General features: G+C 50.9%; 1 protein-coding gene and 1 long non-coding RNA gene across 2 annotated transcripts; both read left to right on the top strand.

Annotated features, from left to right (window-relative positions):
- The first annotated feature begins 438 nt into the window (after positions 1 to 438).
- H2BK1 (H2B.K variant histone 1) lies at positions 439 to 4,747 on the top strand. Its single transcript, XM_075144497.1, has 2 exons — positions 439 to 3,800; positions 4,493 to 4,747. Exons 1-2 carry the CDS (start codon positions 3,681 to 3,683, stop codon positions 4,727 to 4,729), a joined length of 357 nt encoding a protein of 118 aa, XP_075000598.1. The 5' UTR covers positions 439 to 3,680; the 3' UTR covers positions 4,730 to 4,747.
- A 3,851-nt stretch (positions 4,748 to 8,598) lies between these two features.
- On the top strand, positions 8,599 to 17,968 carry LOC142079737 (uncharacterized). Its single transcript, XR_012672774.1, has 3 exons — positions 8,599 to 9,475; positions 9,576 to 9,745; positions 17,888 to 17,968. It is a non-coding gene; the product is annotated as an uncharacterized LOC142079737 (long non-coding RNA).
- Positions 17,969 to 19,477: the final 1,509 nt, after the last annotated feature.

Genomic DNA, 19,477 nt, shown 5'->3' with positions numbered 1-19,477 from the left:
GGTTTTCCACTTAGTGACAGAAGGGGGAGCAAGCCACGCATGCTGCTTTGGTGTTGACAGATATGACTTGAAAGGGTTCTGAAGACTGGAAGTTAGAGACAGAATGTAGATCTATAAGATGCCAGTGTGCGTTCTCTACAACAGAGCGGCTTAGGTGTATGCTTTTTCCTTCACCTTGAATTTTATGGGTCTAATAATGAGACTCAATAATTTAGGATTTTTGGACTATGAATTAGTTATTTGTTCCTTGCAGGTTTAACTAAACAAGACTAATCAACTAAAGTTAGTTTAACATTTATTTTTGTTCTTAACAAATTTTTAGAAAAGCTGGTGTTTAAACCTCACCCTGTGCCACAGAAGCTTGAATAAAATACATTTTTCATGTATTTTTAAAACAACTAAAAGGTAATTAAAAAAAGGTAGCAAATCAAAATTTTAATTACTTCTGACACATGAGAATGGCTGCACTGGTCATGTGCAAGGTTCATGTAGTCCAATAACCTGTTCCAACAGTACATGTTGACAGGCAAATTGGAGAATAGGACAAATATGTAGTAGTTGTGCTCTTTGGAGTACTTTCTCAGATGCTGACTGGCTCTGACTTTTCGAGTAGAGTATTTCCTTGTTTTTTTCCAAAGGGACCATCCAAGTTGTGACTGCTGCTATAGAAGCACTGCGTATCATGCATAGGACAAACGGATGGACAAATGGGAGCTGCTTCCAGCAGCCTGCAGAACATTCAGGTTTTTCAGTGGTTTTACCAATGATCTGAGAGGGAAAAAAAAAAGAAGTCTTTTCTGAGAAAACAATGCAGATTAGTATAAGTGCCATTCAAGTTAGTTCTGCAGAAGAGCCTAGCTTGCATTGAAAAGTCACTTAAATGAATATCTCACAGTGTAGTACTCAGAAGTTAACAGACAGACAGTGAGGGAGTAAAAGCAACCCACAGATAAGTAATTAGTGTAAAGGCTGATTGGTGTCAAAAAAGCTGAAACAAGAATAGATGAATGCATGTCTTTGTTCGTTCTCTCTAGGTTTTAAAAAGATGGTGAGTTGGAAAGGGTTGCAAAGTAGCTATGAGAATGGTGAGGTCAAGAAGCCCTGCCTGAGGCTAGAGCTGTTCATTCTGCCCTTCCTTATTCTTAGCAAAGATTTGGCAACAACTGCCACTACATTTCAGATCTGTGTAGTTGAGAGCCATGGTGGCAAGAATAAATGCAGGGTATAATCATAGACTGAGTTCTCTGGGAATGGTAAATCCTGAGAAGGGCATGGGAACATGGGGATGACAGCCAGCATGACGGCCAGGAGTTGGAGAATTCTTGTAGCTGATGTAGCAAAGAGGAGAGCTGTGTTAACTGTCTGCTGCTGCGAAATGAGAAGAACTTCCTGGTTGCAGACAGGTCTCTGATTTGTAAAATGGAATATATATACATGCCTTATCAGTCTGGTGTTTCAGCCTTGATTTAAACCTGTTCTGTGGTGACAGTTTATTAGACTGCACTGAAGCAGCTGTGGCAGGCGTATGTCCTGGAGCACTGATTTCCGTGAGAGAGACAACCACGAGCTGGGGCACTGGCATTTTGAACTGTTTCAGCTAGGGCTTTTCTGGTCATGCACAAAAGCAAAACTATATCTAGATAAATTATGATAATTGCTCCTTAGTTGCTAGGATGGTCATTTCTGTGAAAGAAGTGGCCTAGAGCCTCTATACCGTTACTCTTGCTTGTAGTCTAAAAGTGAGGTTGGCTCCAACAGCTACAGCCAGAAGTGGCAGATACTACATCAAGTGCAGGTTGTGGGATTCCCTTGTCTTTGTGTTGTGAGTCGATCCATACACTACAAAAATAGCACAAGGATGAGTCAAGCCCAGCACACAGCTTCCAGAATGGACAGCCTCCAGCACATGCAATCTAGGGAGGCAGACGGTAATTCCCCAAATCTGGGAGTTCACGTTTGACTATTCTGCTCAGTGGATGAGCCTCCACCCTTGCTATATAATGGCTCCCGGTGCTTAATGCTGAGTGACCAGTCACTGCTCCTTGTCCACTAAAGGGCTTCCTTCTAACTAAACATTTTGTCAGAAAAACAAGCTGTGTGTGTATAACTGCCAGTGCCAGACACAGTTGCAGCTGGGGAGAGATACGATGGCTAACAGCTCCTTTAGCATGAAAGAGCCTTTGTGTGCTATGACTGGTGGAAAAGCTAAAACAGTTCCAGTTGCAGTGAACAGTCTCCCCCAACACAAAGATCTCAGCTATTTACTGCTCCGTAAATCAGCAGGTGGGTGGAATGTACATCAGAGGGGAAAGCCCTGTGCTGTTCCTTATCGATGCATGGCCTCTTACAAAAGAGAGGTGGTGATGTTGCCTGCTCCTTACTCCCAGAATGAGTCACCCACTGACATCTCTTGATGTTGTTTGATATCACAGAATATGCCACTCTCGTTCCCAGAAGGATCCCACTACCCCGTATCTTCAATGCCCAACCCGTTCCCCTTCACAAATGTGCTGAGGTGACCATTCCTGTCCCACCTGATCACTAATGTTTCAGTTCTTGGGTGCAAGAAGCCCTTCTGTGATACTTAGACCCTGTTTGTCGCTGTGATCTTTATTTGCAGTAGGGGTGGGTTGTCGGGTGCCTCCCCATGAGGACAGGCCTAGAATAAAGCTAAATTCAGTGAAAAGCTATTGGCTGTACAAGCACTGGCAGACTGACTGATGAGTAGGTCTCCCAAACTCAGTCCTTGGAAGATGTGATTTTCTAAGGATATGCCAGTATAACGTGTGCCCCTGAGCAGGAGACAGTGTGTGTCTGATACACAGAGATACCAGCGTCCCCTCCCTGAAAGGTACATGCTAATATTAACTTTTTATGAAATCTCTGTTGTGTTGCCTGCTGAGAGAAAGGCTTCCTTTTCTATCTGAAGGACAGAAAACTTTTTCTATTTTGTTCACTTCTCTAATGTGTGGCTGCACATTTTTTTCCCGGCTTAGGTTAATTCCTGCATCATAATTACCATCACTAGTGTGATCGCTGGTTTCAAGATAGATCAAATACGTACTGAGGGTGTGAGCACTGCCCTCCCACCACCTCCCTTCTGCCCTTGGAGGCCCTGCTGTGTGTAGCAGGCAGGACTCCCAAGAGCAGGCTAGCAGAGACAGTGGGAGGAACGTGGCTGGTGGGATGTTTATAATGCTATCATTCAGTCACTAGACCAATGTTCCCTGCAGTTACTGAGTCTCCACTGACTGCAATATCTGTTCCCTAGCATGGAAGTGGTTCCACACATTTGATTCTGGAAGCAATTCCTCGAGTACTGCGATTTACACCCTTCCACCAAAGCAGGAACCCTCCTTTCACCAAAACCCTGGATGGACTAGGGAATAGCTCTTCTCTGGCACTTCTGCCCCATGTGAACCAGACGCTACTGCTCTTGCCCACCTCTTTGCCCACGTTACCCTCAAACTTCTTCTCGGGTCTGAAGGTTTAATTGAATCAGTTACTTCCAAGATCCTCTCAGGCCAGCTGCCCTTCACTTAGTGCAAAGTGGAATCATCAGTCACAGATGTGTATTCATCCTGCTCCTTGGCAGCTGCACCTGAGGTAGGTGAGGTGCTGCTGCCTTTGCTATATAGCCAGCCCCGTGGCATCTACTGGTTGCTCTGTGGGAGGCTGAGATGAGCGCAGAAGCTGGGAAGAAGCGTGGTCATGTTCCTACCTCTGGGGACAGGAAGTCCAAGAGGAAGCCTAAGAGAAAGGAAACCTATTCAGTCTATATCTACAAAGTACTGAAGCAGGTGAGTAAATGTTTCTTTTCTGCTAGAAACTGCTTCATGTGTAAAGTTACTTCTGCCCATTGCATGTTAATCTTAGGAAGAAAGGAAGGAAAATCTGCTTTTTTTGCAAGATGGAAAAAAAGAGTGGGTACACGAGAGCCCCAGCTGAGTCTCAAAAGCGTGTGTGTGTGGGATTCTTGGGGTAGGAGGCAAGAGATGGATCTAGATCAGAAAGGGTTTCCTAGAGAGAATAAGCTTTACTCGTGGCTCTGCCTAAAGAAATAATGGCAGTCAATAGGGCAAGAACAGCTGCTGTTGGCCCTGTTAAAATCTTCCTGGTAACCTCTGTCGGGGAGACGAGAAAGAAAATTTTGAGAGGTGGCCATGAGTTGCCTGGGCCTCAGTCACCTGTACGAGCCTTAGGCAGGGCTTGGAGCATGCGGGCATTTCCGCCCCTTACGGGCTCGTTGTCCATAGGGGTTGTGCAGAGGCTCCTTGCCGGTGCAATCCCAAAGCCACTGTAGAGTCATGGGCGCCTCTCTTCAGCCTAATGCAAGTGGCACACAACCCCAGACCCTCAGGGTGGCAACTGTGGGTCCCTTTGGGGTCAGGGTGCCCTGTCTGGAGTGGGAAGGGGGGCCCCATTTCTCTGGGGCCCCCAGTTGCTCCAGGGTGATGGGTGTGTGAGACGGTGCTTGATTACCACCTGGCAGGTGCACCCAGACACCGGCATCTCCTCTAAGGCCATGAGCATCATGAACTCCTTCGTCAATGACATCTTCGAGCGGCTGGCCTCGGAGGCCTCGCGCCTGGCCCAGTACAACCACCGCTCCACCATCACCAGCCGCGAGGTGCAGACAGCCGTGAGGCTCCTGCTGCCCGGCGAGCTGGCCAAGCACGCCGTCTCCGAGGGCACCAAGGCCGTCACCAAGTACACCAGCAGCAAGTGACCGGCCCGGGCCGCAATAAAGTCCTGCTGCACTGGCCGCGCCCCGTCTGTCATGGCGCCGCCGGGGGGGGGGGGGGGGGGGGCGTTCGCCGTCGCCATGGGGACGGCGCGGTTGCCCTGGAGTGCGCGGAAGCCGCGTTCAGCTGGCGGCGCCTCAGGCCTCGTCGGCGCGGGGCCCGGCCCCGGGGTGCCGGCGCGGGGCGGGCAGGCCGCCTCCTGCCGCTGCGGGCGGGACGCGGGCCGGTGCCTGGCAGCGGGCCCGGGCGCTGAGCGGCCGCTCCTCGCAGCTGCGGCGGGGCTTCTGGCGCGGAGCGCTGACCGGCGGCTGGGCGCCCTGTTCGTGAGCGCCCCGCCGGCCCTGCGGCTGCTGGAGCCGGGGCGGCCCTGCGGGGCTACGCTTCGTCGCGGCCCGGCGCGCTGGGACCTCCCCCCGCGGGGTGGCCGCCTCCAGCACGGCCCGGGACCGCGGCGAGGTGACGGGTCGTCTCCGCCGCGGGCGGGCGCTCGGCTCCCGGGGCGACGTCGCGCCAGGCCTCCGCGGGAGCGAGCGCCGCTCCCCGCGCTGTCCCGGCGGGGGGGGCTGGTCAGCGCCCGCGGTGAGCGGGGCCCGCGGCGGCGGTGCCCCGGGGGGAGCGGGTGCTGGGGGGCGCCCGCGGAGCTGGGCCAGAGCTTTCAGCCGGGGCGGGAGGCTCCGATCCTGCCCGTCGCCCTCTCCCGCTGCTGGCCCGGTACGGAGCGGCCGCCGCCTTCGCCAGCGTGGCCGCGGTCGGAGCGGGTGCCCGCGCTGCGGGCCCCGGAGAGGAACGGGCAGTACCGCTCTCCTCGCGGGTGTGCGTCTCCGGTGGTCCCGCCTGGGTAAGGAGCGAGAGGGGAGGGGGGCTCTCATCGGTGAGAGGGAGCGGCGTGCCGGTTCTAAAGGAGCCGGCTGGGTGTTTCCTGAGCGGGAAGCGTCCAAGCGGCTGGTCCGAACCCGAGCAGGAGGGATGCAAGGGCCCGGAAAGGTGAGGCGTCCTCCTGGCGTGCTGCGGCCTCTGCGAGAACTTTCCGCCCGCACCCAGCCCGCCTAAGGGTGTTGGGTCGGTCTTAACTGGCGATCCGGAACGAGGATTGAGCACAAATCTGGCAGTTTATCGCAGAGCACTGGGTGCATTACCTTTCACGTGCTCCTCTTTAAGGAAGTTACAGGGGAACCTCGGTGCAAGTTGGAAGCTTGATGCAAACTGGTGAAGTTGCTGCGGCACCTAAATGATCTGCGGTTTTCCCGTACAACCGTTTGCAGCTCAAATGAGTTATCTGTAGTCTTGCCCCTTTACAATGAATAAGGATGAACTAGCCACTGGACTTTGAAGTTGGTTGCTATGAAGGTCTTGTCCTCATCATAAGCATGATGAGCAGATGGAAAACTTTTGTGTTAATGATGTCGCACTTCAAAGGAGGAAAACTGTAAGTAAAGTTTTCTGTCAAATTAGTTTGAAGAAGGTGGGGAGCAAGAAAAAAATGTTAAGTTTTCTAAAACCTTTTCAGATGTTTATAGAATTGGGACCTGTTGATGAAGGGGGCTCAAAGTTGGACTGAAATCAAACCTGGTTCATCTGCAACTGGGGTGTTGGAGGGTGGTGTAACAAAAATGTAGCATAAATGGTAAGTGAAAAATACTTGCTGACTGTAGGCATAAAAGGTTAAAATCATCTGTAGGTAGTAGGGAAATGAATACAAGATTCTACATATAAAGAACAACAAAAAAATCTTGGAATGACAAAGTACGCAGTAAGTACAGAAATACCATCTGTTTCTAATAATCTTTTTCTATTTGATTGAAAAAAAGTTGTTATTAAAACAAAAAAGCTACTTCCTTCTTCATTTGTAGGTAAAAAAAAAAAAAGCTGTTAAATAGCAGCTAGATGGGAGAACCGCTTCAAGGTCAGTATGTCCATAACCGGATTTTGAAAAAATGGGCTGAGTTCTCTGGTCTGCTGGTATTTATTTAAAAAAAAAAAATACTGGAGTAGCAGGAAATCATAAGTAAAGGATCAGGGAGGAGACATGTTTCACTCTGGGAAAGGAGGATGGTGTGGTTAGGTGTGGGTCAGTTAGCCTAGAATTAATTCCTGGCCAAATAAAGGAAACTTGCTCTAAGACTTGCTTGGTAATAAATTAAGGGGTTGGAACATAAGTAATTAATTAATTAATTGAAGTGATTTATGTAGAGAATATCTTATTTTACCAAATCACAAGCTTGATCAATAATGTCACAGACTTGTCACTTACAATTTTTAGAAAGATCCACTTTGGCTTTAATTAGCTTTATATGTCAACTGTAGAGCACCCAATAGCAGGTTGATTTCTCTGAGCTATCCAGTTCTCAGCAAGTTGTTAACAGAGATCATAAATGGAGGCTTTTCTTGTAGAGTCCTGCAGGAGCTGGTGTTCAGTCTTATGCAACTAAAAAAGCAAAACCTTCTGTTGGTTGCCTGCAAATAAATGTATAAAAACACAGATCATGTCTTTAATCTTTGCATCATAAATTGTGAGGCAGTTTGAACTGTGGCCATCTGGATTGTTTGGTAGGGCTGGGTGAACGGCTGCTGTTTGAAAACAACCAAATACAACTAGGAGCAGAGACTACAGGGCATACTTGTGGAAAGCTAGAGTCATTTTGGGAAGCAGGGTGGGTTCTTCCACAGTTCTGCAAACTCCTTATTTCAGTTTTCAGGTTCCTGATCGCTAAAAATCCCTCTGTGTCAGTGGGGCTCAGTTAGCAGTGGGTAGAGGGTTTTTCTTATGTTTATAAATTGTTTTCAAAGGTGTTTTGGTTTTTCTGGTGGGTTGTGGGTTGGTTTGTTTGGGTTTTTTTCCTCCTGGTGAAAAATTTCTCCCTTTCAGGTAGGGGAGGAAGAAACAGTGCAAAAGGAGCTGGACTGACAGGAGAAACAAAGGTACTTTCTTTCTAGGACTTGTGGACCTCATCTCTTCTTGCTTCCACTGGCTTTGAAGAGAACTTTGTTCTGCAGGGCTATAAACTGGGCTAGGACTGAGCATCCTGCTTTCTGCCTTGGACCATCGTGTCAATGACTGGCCCTGTCTGTTTTTCCTCAGGCTGACTGGGAAGTTCGTATCCCCAGGTGCTTGCTACACGAGTGAGCCAGGGCCCTGAAGGGAGCATTAGCAGATTGTCAGACAGTGGTCCACACCGGAGCCTGTGCAGCCCACGGGGCTGAGTGAGTGCTGTGTCCAAGGTGATGGTGCAGGGCGTGACCTCCTGGGCCGTGGTGGGACAGCCTGACTGCCCCATGAGTGCAGCACCTTCTCAGGGTGTGCAGGGCTGTCCCCAGGTTCCTGCATGGAGGTGCTGCCTCAGGGCCTGTGGTGGAATGAAGGAAAGATGTAGGCTACGTTCTGGGTAGAGATGTGGTAGAGGTCCTTTGCCAGCTTCACGTTGGGACTGGATGCCTGCTTCTAAGGTCTTCCAGTGGCAGCAAAAATTCAGTGTAGGAGTATCAGGAGGAACCAGAGCTGTGGTAGGTCCCAGGTGACAGTATGTGGGGCAGTCCTGGACTTCACAAGGGTTGTGAGGTGATGTTGAGTCTCATGAGCTATGGAGCTGTGATAGGTGCTTGTCTCTGATCAGGGTCAGTCTGGCTCAGTAGTGTGGGTCAGACAAGATGTATGTGATGCTCCTAGAGTACAAGAGGCAGCAGAACTGGGATGACCATGTCACCTTTGGTCCCAGCCCTGCTGCTATGGTGTGGGGCTGGCTGGGGAAAAGAGGGAAGAGGTTGTACTGGGTGCTCTCTTTTCTTTTGACTGTAGAACAGCATTGAAGAGTGCTTTTTCTTCATAGTGCCCTGCCTGCAAGCTGGAACTGGTCCTGAGCGCAGGTGTTGGAGCAGCGTCCCACCCAACAGGGCTATACTTCTTTTATTTCCTCTAGTCCTTGTGGCCGGTTATGTTATGGGGAGAGGCTGTGCAGGTGGCAGAGCGGCTGTGTCAGGGCTGCCTGTGAGCCAGGTTCATGGGGGAGACTCGGCCTGATGCAGAGCATCAGAGGCAGGCCTGGGAGAGTCCACCGAAAGAGCGGGATTGTGAGCAGACCTCCGTTTGCACCTAGAAGGTGAGCAGCCCCTCTCCTTGCCCAGTCTGTTCTAGTGTTCCCTAGGCCACAGTCCATCTCCTTGCCCAGTCTGTGTTTCCTCCCCCTTTCCAGCAGCACTCCCATTTCCCTAGCCCTGGGATGTGCAGTCATGCTTTTTGTGGGATGGAGAGTGCTCATGAATAGCTTGGGGCTGCAGTTCTGCTTCTGCCCTGGAGGTGGTTCTCTCTGACTACCTCAAATACATTTCTGCTGCTTGGGCAGGAGCCCGGTGCTGCCCGGCTCCAAGGGGAAGCAGAGCACTTCCCTCTGTGGTACCCTGGCTCTCCTAGCAGATAACTGGCCGTCTGCGTGGGTAAGGTGCTGATTTGTGGGGAAATGAGCGGCTGTCTCCTGGAAGTGTCTGGCAGAGCATCCAACACTAGGTGAGCCCAAGAGGAGTAAGGCTTTAGTGGTGCAGGTGCCTGGTTCTCCAATACCACGGTTTGTGCACCCTGCTTCATGTCTTCCTGCCTTCCCGCCCCCCTCCCAAAGACTGGAAGGATGGAGTTGGTGATTGGCCTCATATCCCTGTGCTTCCTCACAAATCTGAAGGGCAGCCTGCAGTGCAGATGCACCAGGCTTGAGAGGCAGAAGGAGATGGTTGCTCTTGGAATGGTAAGTTCTGCACTGAACCTCTCTGGATTGTCTTTTTTGCGTTTCCCGTATGGGGGCAGGTTCTTTGATTGTGCAGGAGTCGTGTGTTGTTTCCCCACAGCACATCCCCATGGAGCTGTCCTGATACACCTGCACAGGATGTCGGCCTTCCTTTCCCAAGGGATCACTCTGCATGCTTAGCACGGATTGACTGCTCCACAGCTCAGCTTCTTCCAGACTGGGACTTGTGGCTCCATGCCCTGTTTGTGCCATGATGACCTAGTGTATCAGGTGAGATCTGAATGAAGTTGCTTTGGGAGGAGGGGGTAGACTGTGCCAATCAGCAGGGATTCACAAGAAACTGGTCACTGCGAGAATGACCCAGAAGCACTCAGGTTACAGTAAAAAGCAAACCTTAACTCAAAGCCTATGCAGGCAGTCTTCCAAAGTGTCTTGGGACTGCCTTGGTCCGTGTGAGTTTGTCTCTTTCCAGGGCTGCCTGTGTCCTTGCAAGTCTCTCAGCGAGTTCTTAGTGCTGCAACACTGCAGCACTGTCATGTTGCATGACCCTGGCCCCGTGTCTACGTCCATCTGGTTTGTTCTTACCAAGCTATACGTGCCCATGGGCTAGAAGCAACCTCTTTTTTTTGCCTTGGTCCACTCTTCAAACCCCTCAAAAAGAACACTATAGTGTGACAAACTGAATGAAAGTGTTCATAAAAATACCAGTAATGCCTGTGTTCTCTGTTTTCCTTTTTGTAAGAGAACAATGACTTAAGAGTGTGTGCTCTTTTCTCTCACAGGGTGGGGGGCCGTGAGGCAGAGCATCTCTCTGGTCTATGACGACTGGTGCAGGTTTGAGGGGAGGGAGCTTTTTGCACAATGGAGGCTGGCACCAGTGTGCAGACCTGTGTGCATTTCTCTTCCCATGTTGTGTCCCTTGGCAGCAGTGCTGCCAGGTGGCTGCTCTGGTGCATCATTAGACGCTGTTCCAAATAGCGTAGGCAGGAATGGTTCGGCACTCAGAGGAAAATGAGCTGGTGATGGATAGGTCTGGTGATGCCAAAGCTGTTAAAATATGAACCTCTGAAGTGCAGCCAGGGTTCCAGCAAGGGACTCTCCTCCTCTCTGTGCTCAGCTGCTGGGGTGTGGGGACAGTGCTGGTCTATGTCCCTTCCCTTTTCTGGTTTGGTCTGAGGTAGGCTGTTGTCTCTGAGTAATGGTAACTCTGAGTCTGTAACTCATGGTGGCCCAGAATCCCTGCCCGGAGAATGGGAGATGAGCGATGATCAAAGGTCAGACAGACGCTCCCCCGTGAGCACACACACTGCTGTTTGCGGCTCTGTTATCCCTGATGCTGCCAGCACTGTAATGGGACTGGGGGTCTCTGGTGTCCTTGGAGCTGTTCTCCATCTATGTTCTCCCCAGCAAGGATTGTTGCAAATAGTTTGTTGCCTTGTTTGTAGTCTCTCTTCATACCCTGTTCACTCTGGAGTCCCGGATGTAGCCAACAATAATTCTGCTTCCTTCATCTCCCCTGCTCGGGATTGTGCAGTGGGGGAGGTATTCACAAGTTAATTGTGTGACAAAATAAGTCTTATTTGGTACCTGTAGTTTCCAGGGCCATATAACAATGGGGGTCAGAAGGCATCCTTGTTCTAACGTCCTCTCCTTGTATAGCCCTGTATTTCCTGCTGCCAACCACGGGGGGAGACTGAAGGACCTGCTCTCTGGTAAGGTGCTTCCCGCTACCTGTGCATGGAGGGGCAGGCAGCGGCTAGAGCCCCAGTGACCGACCCACGGTGCTCCTGGTGCTGAGAAGCTTGGGACAGGGCAGAGTGCTGCTCCGGGGCCTGATGACAGAAATGGGTTGGGGACAAAAAGCGCGTTCTCACATAAGCAATGTGTATTGGGCTGGGCTCGGGACGGTCACCTAGTGGTACCCTGCATGGTCTCCAAGTGGGAGCAGGAGGCTTCCATGTGGCCCCATGCAGGGTGTGGGGCTAGAGAAGAGGATGACATGGGCAGAGTGGCCCCATGAGGAATGGCTGCTGCAGGCCACACGCCGTTTTCCCATTAGCGAGTGTTTAGTTCAGCGTTTTAAATAATTGTGTCCTCGGAATGATATTTAAAATCCATTTGGGAGGCAATGAGGCGGGAAAGTGCCTGTGCCATTGTGATGACGCTGCGCAGGCCGCGCCACACATGCATATTACAAACTCGTTACAGGCTCGTTTACACGCACGCTGCTCACTCCCCACACAACCTCTTTCTTGATGCTCCTAATGTTTCTTCCCCACCATGGCTGCTTCTGCTTGGCACTAAGGAGAAATTTACTTGATAAGGCAGGCCTGGTGTCCTCTGCAGCCAGAGGAGCAAGGGGCATGGCCGTGGCAGTTGGGTGCTGGCCTTTGGAATGGGATGTGTGGGGCATGCTTGGTGATGGGACTGTCTCTCGGGTGTCCTGTGCTCCATGCTCCATGCGGAACTGTGGTTACTTTCTGACAAGCCCTTGCACTTGTGTTATTGCAGGCTCCAGACCCTGCAGCCCCAAGGCTTTCGGCTGCTGTGCTCTGGGCCTAGCTGGGAGAAGCGTTGCAACACCTGCGCCAGGCTGAGTATGAAGCCGAGTAGCAGCATGTGCTCTTGAACGTCCACGGGAAGCTGTGTGAGCTGCAGGGACTGGGCGTGAGGGAGCAGATGGAACAGCAGCTTCACCAGCGCTTCCCCGAGTGTGGTTAGCGGCTGAATGGGAGGGTGGCCTTGCTGCTGCCCCTCTATCCCATTCCTCTCCGACTGCTGCATGGGCACCCTCCGCTGTGCTCCCAACCCGTGCAAAATAGAAATCCTGTGTTGTAGTACAAGGCTCCTGCTACCACTTTATCCTTGTCCAGTTGGCCTTGGTGGCGTGAGCAGTATTCAGTCTTCTCCTCTTGTCCTCTCCCTCCTGATCGTGTTCAGTCCCTTGTAGCCAGGATCCCAGCTGTGGTTTTGCTTGGTGCCACCTTGTGACCAAACATTGGTGGGGTGAGGATCGAGCCCCCAGGCATACTTAAGGGTTCTGACATCTGTGTCCCTTGCACAGTGACCTTGCTGGCTGCTTTCCTGAATAGGAAATGGGTGGCACTAGTATCTTTTTCTCAGAAAAGACCGCTGGGCAGAAGCAAACCTGGAGTAGAGGCAGAGGTTGTCAAATCAGAGGAGGAAGGGCAAGGTATAAAACATGAAGCCTAAAGTGTGGTTGAGGCAGCAAACGTTCTCAGGGGGTGGAATTTTCCCCCATCCTGCCCCAGGGCTGGTGAGTCTGAATTTTCAGTGCGTTTGGGAAACGTATGTGGTGGGATGGTCTCAGGATGGAGGGGTTGGGTCCCTGAAGGGGTGCTAACTGATGTCATCTGGGGCAAGGAAGTGCTTTGCACCAGCCTGGATGTGCTGCTTTCATCCACGTTCCTGCCAGCAATCAATGGAGTATTCACAAGGTGCTGCCCAAGTAAAGGGGCTGCATGCTGTGGTTGGGAGGGGACTGGAGGTGCTGTAAATGCAACACAAATCAAGAAATCAGAAGCTGGTACTTAATGGCTGGAACTTTGCAGGGTTTATACGCATATGTTTGTAGATGGTTTTATGTGGTGTATTGCCCTGATTGTTCCCTCCCTCTGCATGTGCCTGTGAGTGGTAAGGCTCCGGCTGAAAGCTTAACCTTGCTTTCAAAGAATAGGACTATATCTGGTGGATTTATTCTTCAGGACACTACATTTTGTCTTCTATGCATAGGGCTTTGGGTATCTGCTCTCCACTTGCCACTTCTTGTGGCTACAGCTGTGGTGAAAAGAGGCATGAGCCCACCTTGGGTTTCTAGTTCCTTGCTTGTTAGCACATCTTGGTGTGGATGGTGGGCAATGCCAAATGCTGGCATTTGGGTTTGCACATGCATGGGGTGCTTGACTTTCCTTGCTGAGACCCTGAGTGTTCTCTGGTGTGTTAGAGGTAGGGAAAACCTGGCTGCTCTGTCTGCCAAGCTTTATTTTTCATGTGCATTGTGGCTCAGCTCATCCAAGCCAGGCTGTCAGCTGCCTCTGCAGATGCCCTCCCAGGGGGATGGCTCAGAGGTCCTGTAGGGAGCAGGGTGGGCTCTGCTGCAGGGAAGGCAGCAGTTCTTCCCCGATGGTGGCAGTGGGCTGAAACACAAGTGGGGAGGGTGTGACATGACAATGAATGAGGGGATGAGAGATGTGATGAGATGTTCTCCTGACAGATGTGGTGTGGAGATAGGGAGGCCTAAGGTAAGAGCCCCAGTGCCTTTGGGAGGTAGGGCAAAATGGAGCTGGAAGAGTGAGTCTGGTGAAGTTCAGCTGCCCCATCTTTGCAGACCGAGTCCAGCACTATAACCTGAAGCTAATCAAGACACAGAAGAGAAAAGAGGTGGAAAAAAAGATCTGCCTGTAGGTGAGGGGTGTGGACCCTCCTTGACTTGAATGTAGCCTGTGGACCTTCCTACTTGGCAACTGTGGGTGATCTGCTTGGTGATGCCGCAGGGAGATGGAAAGGCTTTTGTGATTCATGGGGTTTGAGAGCAGAGCTCTCAGGCTTAGGGAAGTGTTAATGGCTGTTTCTTCCTGGAGAAAGCTCAATTTACCACTGCTGTGTGCAACCTGTGTCCATGTGCAGGAGGGAGTTGGGCTGGGAATGGCTAATGTGTGCTGTGGCCTCTAGGGAGAGTGTTTCTGGTTAGAGCTGAAGAACAGTGGGTAGAGGTGAACCAGGAGTCTGCTAGGTGCTATGTTGAGGTCGTCTTTTCTCCAGGTTGATGATGAGCTGTTGAGAGAGGAGCCACAGACACTGAATGTGGCAGTGGACCAAGAAGATGAGAAGCCACACATGGCAAAGGTGGCAGTAAGGTCAGGAAAAGAGCCCAGTGTGACAGGCACCATGGGTAGGAATGCGTAGCTGGTGAACTAGTAATTGAGCAAGGCTGTGGGTAGAGTCGGGGCTGGCTTACCTGGACGGAGTGTTTGGGCGAAGTCTCTGCTGGTGGTCCCCACTCAGACCCCTGTACTCTAGCTCTGGTTAAGGCTTCTCTCACCTGCTTCCGACACTGCAGCTAGCAAAGTTGCTGCAGCTGTCAGTACTCTGGGTTGGGAATGAAGAAAATTAATTTTATAAGAAACCTGGGGAGAAGGAGGTGAGACCTAGAGAGAGAGAGAGGTGGACTGTCAGCTTGTATATTCAAACTTCCTTTCCAGCTGGGTTAGAAACCCATCAATTTCTAATAACACAATTCACAATCCCTGCCATGTGCTATCCTTGTCAGGGCCTCTTCCATGAGAAGCTGGCTTGCCTGTGTCAGAAGCAAGTGAGCCGGGAAAGCTCTTCTGAATGACTTTTTGCCAGAGCAAGTTGCTCCTGAGCAGCAGAGAAGGTGTTACCGGGGGTGGCTACTGCCCCTACCCGTGTGCTGCTGGGCAAGAGCAGTCCTGAGAAACGTTTGAAGGCCAGCCTCCTCTACCCTGGAGCATCTCTAACCTGGTCCCCGGGTCTCATGGCCCTACCTGTGAATGAGGTCTTCAGCTCAGTAATGTTGTCTTGAGGATCAGACGTGTTCTACTTATTCTTTCCTTGGAGCCTGGTCTGAAGCTCTGTGAGGTCTCTCTGCTGCCTCTGCTTACAGGAGGGACTCTTTGTGCTTGCTGGAGTAAAGGCTTTCCCACAACAGCAGCAGCTACCACACTTACTGCATTAACCTTTTGCAGACTAGCAGGATCTAGCTGCTGGTCCCCCTTCTTATGCTCAGGGTACAAGTTCTTTTGGATCCCTCTTTCCTTTCATCTACTGTATTGCAGAGGTGTGTACTTCGCTTTTGGCTTCAATCCAGCGCAGCAGCTTCTGTATACCCAGCAGGTTTAACAGTAAAACAAACCCAGGGTTTATTAATGCTTAAGGTAGAAAATCAAGAGCTAGTAGTTCAGGACTGGAAAACGAAGTGCACAGCATGAGCTCCAATAGCTTACTGTGTGTCATCAGGACCTTTTGAAGGTGGCAGCATTTAATACATCATGTTAGTGTATACGATCAACGAATATCTGCATGAAATAATGGTTTCCTGGGTAGTCTCTGACCTATAGGGCCATATGCTACATCTTTAGGCTTGTAGCTTTGCCAGTAACAAGGTAGTCTCCCTAATTCTGTCTTTTGGGGGCAGACATGCTTTGTCATGCACATGAGCATGTGTAAATGGACACACTTGCATTACTGTTGGGCTAGAGATTCCAGTTCCAACCCCTTGCTCTGTCCCACATCATGGTCAGATTTCCACCTTGTCTCTTTGTACCAATTTGGGTAGCTGCTGCGTGGCTGGGTACCTCGGATTTGTTTTAACGTCTCTCTCTCACGGGGAGATAGATGGAGTTATCCACTTAACCGTGTTCTCCTTGCTTTGTCGTTAATTACTGCTGCTTGTGGGGAAGGTGTGATGTCTGGAGATGTACCAACAGTGGGTGGTCCCCGCTTCTACTGGGAGTGGGTGGCTTGGGGGTGGTTGCTTACGCACACTCCAGGGAGTGCCTTCCCAAAAGCCTCTGACCCCATGCAAACCTGCAGACAGGACTTGATCCTCTGAACTCCTCTAATGTCTCTGAGTATGAGACATCCCAACATGTCTCTCATGCTCTGTTATACAAGAAATATATTCTGATTTCACTCTGTTCATCTTGGGCCCCGACACAAGGCAGGCGTAGTCATAAAACAAATAGATGATTTAGTAAGAGGTAAATCTCTTGCAATAAGAGCAACAATGTTTAGAAGCGGACAGATCACTGAAAAAAAAAATTGCAACACTTTTTTTTTTTTTAAGGATGCGCATCCTCTTCCCTCTGGTCACCCTTGAGTCACGGGACTGCACATGATCGCCTTCACTCTGACATTTGAGGACCCCCTTCTTCCTCACAGACAGATCCAAAGCATCTGAGGAAGGACTTGCTAAAGGCCCTGAAATCACTGGGGCCAGAGGACTGGGTGCTGCTGATCTGTGCATCAGACAGGCCCTGTGCCCCTGATGTGAAGGTATTATGCAAAAACAGTGAGGAGGACCCTGCTTTTTTCCCCACCCAGACTATGCAGCCCACTGTGGAGTGTGCAGTGAGTGGGGTCAGTAAACTGGATTTGAAGGTAAAGCTTGTGCCAGTAGCTGGACAACTCCTGCCAGATGATGGTGCTGAGGGGACAGATGGTCCTGACTTCCCTCCTGTGACCTGTCAGGCAGAGCAAGCAAAGGACCTCTTCTGCTGTGGGGCCAGGGCAGATGCCAGAGCCCTGTCAAACACAAAGGAAAGGCTCTGCTGGGAGGAGCGGGTGTGCTATGTGTGTGTGGTTGCTGTGTTTTGTGGGTTTTGGCTTTTGGTGGGTTTTTTTTGTTTTGTTGTTTGTTTGGTTTTGGTTTGTATTGTTTTGGTGGGTTTTTTGTGGTGGGTTATGTTTGGGTTTTTTTTGTTGTTGTTAGCCGTGGGAACGAGAGGAAATCTGCAGGGTGGCTGGTGCGAAGGCAGAAAGGCACACCCACTCAGCCAAGGTCTGTGGAGCCGCCCGAGTGTGAAAGCGCTGCCTGCCCTCTGCCAGCATTCTGGGTGCGATGGCTAGGTACCTGGCCTCGGCCCAGCAGCCAGGGTGTTCCTCCTAGAGGCCTTTCCTGGATGGTTGTAGGTGTGTGAATAGTACTGTGTGTGAAGGACGAGGTTTGGATTCTGTGCCTAAGCCCGTGGCTGGGGGAAGCATGACGCCGTTGGTTCCAATGGCAGGAGGTGGAAAGACAGGTTGGAGAGAAACTAAGAGTTCTCCTTAGTTTCTTGTTTTCCTCATCTCTAAGAGAATCCAGCCTTCTCTGTACTCCAAGTTCCCAAGTAGGGGCTGTTGCACTGAGCCCCTCATCTGGCCAGAGGAGACTAGCTATTTGTCATGCTCTCTCGACCCTTCCTGCCACGGTGTCCTCTCATGCGTTCAGAGACCTGGCAGTGACTGATCCAAAAGCAAGTGGGATGTTCTTACCAGCAGGTTGGGCATCAGTGCCCTGGTCAAGTGTCAGATGGCTACAGCCAAGGCCACGTAGTGCAAGCTGTATGCATTGCTGCTGATAGTGTCGCATCCTGTGGCTGGCCAAGAAGCAGGTAGTGGAAGTATGTGAGCTCCTGCAGCTGCTCAGCAAGGTGGGTCCCATCTACAGGGAGGGGAGCCTGGTGGAGTCTGCAGGTAATTCAACCTGTCCCCTCTGCCTTCTCCTGCTTGACTGTTCCTCTCCAGTTGGTTTCAGCCTGATTGTCCGATGTCCTTTGTGCTTTGGACAAATGGCCAGCCCTTCCTCCTGCCCCAAGCCCATTTCTATCTTTTGTGCTGTGACCCTCCTTCGCAGCCTTTTTCACCCCCTGCATACTCACCTTTCTGCAGGACTGGTAAATGAAGACAGCCCTGGCTAAAATGTGGCTCCAGGCAGTGCGAGAGATGGCAGAAGCAAAGGAGGCACAAGGGAAAAACACGAAAGAAAACAACAACAAAAAAAAGGAAATGTAATAAATGAACTCTGCACATGCTGTCTTGGACAGGACAGCTGTTTGTCCGTTTTGGCCGCTGCAGAAGGGGGACAAACCAGTGAGTGGGGAGAGGGCTTGGGAGGGGTACAGGAGAAGAACAAGGCCACTGGGCATGGGTGTACAGATACACTTGTGATGGAGATCTGTGGCGTGGTGAAGCTCGCCACATGTGAATGCGGCTGGAAGGGTCCCTGTAGGTGTGTTTGGACTGTGGCTGTGCCTGGAGGGAGAGCAGAGCTGATATGAAAATCATTACAGTGGTGGGATCTACTGCCATTCTTAGTGCCCACATCAGTCTGGGAACTCTCGGACCTGTCAGCCCTTTGCTGGCCTTGCTGTGCAAAGGGGACAGCGAAGAGGAATCGCTGAGTACCTCTTCTGCCTGGCTCCTCGGCAGGCCCTGAGCCCTTCTGAGGACCAGCAGGTCCTTCTGGCCAGTGTGCTCTAGATGTGCCTTCCTCTCACACCTGTGCCTGGACATTCACTTCATTGAGCTTGAATGTGGATTCCAAAGTGGGGCTGGAGATATGGCCGCTGTATCCTTCTGGAGAACAAGTGTGCCTGTGACCCCAGTGCTGCACCAGTGAGATGCTGCAAACGGCTCACGGGCATAGAGTATCTGTGCAGTGGCAATGGAGAACGTGTCTGGCAGCTCTTGAAGGCAGCCAGCAGACCTGGGACTGGTTCATGGATCCTTTTGGGCTTCCCAGTTCTTACATAATCCTTTTCTCTGCACTGGAAACAGCCACCAAAAGGAACACAAGCAAAGCCTAGCTCCCTGTCTGATAAGCACCTGCAGCCACACCAGAAAGAACTCTATCACGGTTTGGAACTAAATTGACAGGGTAAAGAAGAAATGGGCTCAGATTTAAAAAAAAAAAACAAAAAACAAAAATCAAACAACTCCCCCCCCCAGCCAAAGAAAAAAGCAACAGTAACAACCCCCCCCCCCCCCAAAAAAAAAAACAGCCCCCAAAACAAAGGAAAAAAAACCCACTCAAACCCCAAAAAACCTTTTGCTCACATATATATTTAACAAGTGACACAACGTGCCTGTTTTGCAGGATAGATGGTGCAGTCCAGGAGATAAGTCAGGTGGGCCAATGTGATGGCTTCTAACAAAACCTTGTCGTCCAGTGGGACAGCATGGTCCAGGAGAAAGTCAGTGGGTCAGTGCAGCAGTTCCAGGTAGAGGTATGTGGTCTGAGTGCACGGCCACCCCCATTAGCCCTCAGGCACTCTTGCAGGTCTCTGCTGTGTCACTCCAGCCACCCCAGGCACTCTCAGTTTTAGGATGGGGTGGAGAACGCCGGCTGAAATTCCCACAGCAGCTAATGAGTCCCTGTTGTCATTGCTGGCGTTCACAGCCTGCCCAGCTGGAAGGTTCTCATGTTGGCAGGGACACAGCAATTAACAGGTTAATTACAAGAGGGTAATTTGAGGGTAA

This window comes from Calonectris borealis, chromosome 2, assembly GCF_964195595.1.
Source record: "Calonectris borealis chromosome 2, bCalBor7.hap1.2, whole genome shotgun sequence".
NCBI lineage: Eukaryota > Metazoa > Chordata > Aves > Procellariiformes > Procellariidae > Calonectris > Calonectris borealis.
This window is presented reverse-complemented; position numbering and strand designations above follow the sequence as displayed.

What these genes read in the sequence shown, in the direction of transcription:
- H2BK1 (XM_075144497.1), top strand. Translation starts at nt 3,681, where the DNA reads ATGAGCGCAGAAGCTGGGAAGAAGCGTGGTCATGTTCCTACCTCTGGG. An exon ending in TCTACAAAGTACTGAAGCAG is followed by an intron (nt 3,801 to 4,492) that starts GTGAGTAAATGT and finishes ACCACCTGGCAG; the next exon opens with GTGCACCCAGACACCGGCAT.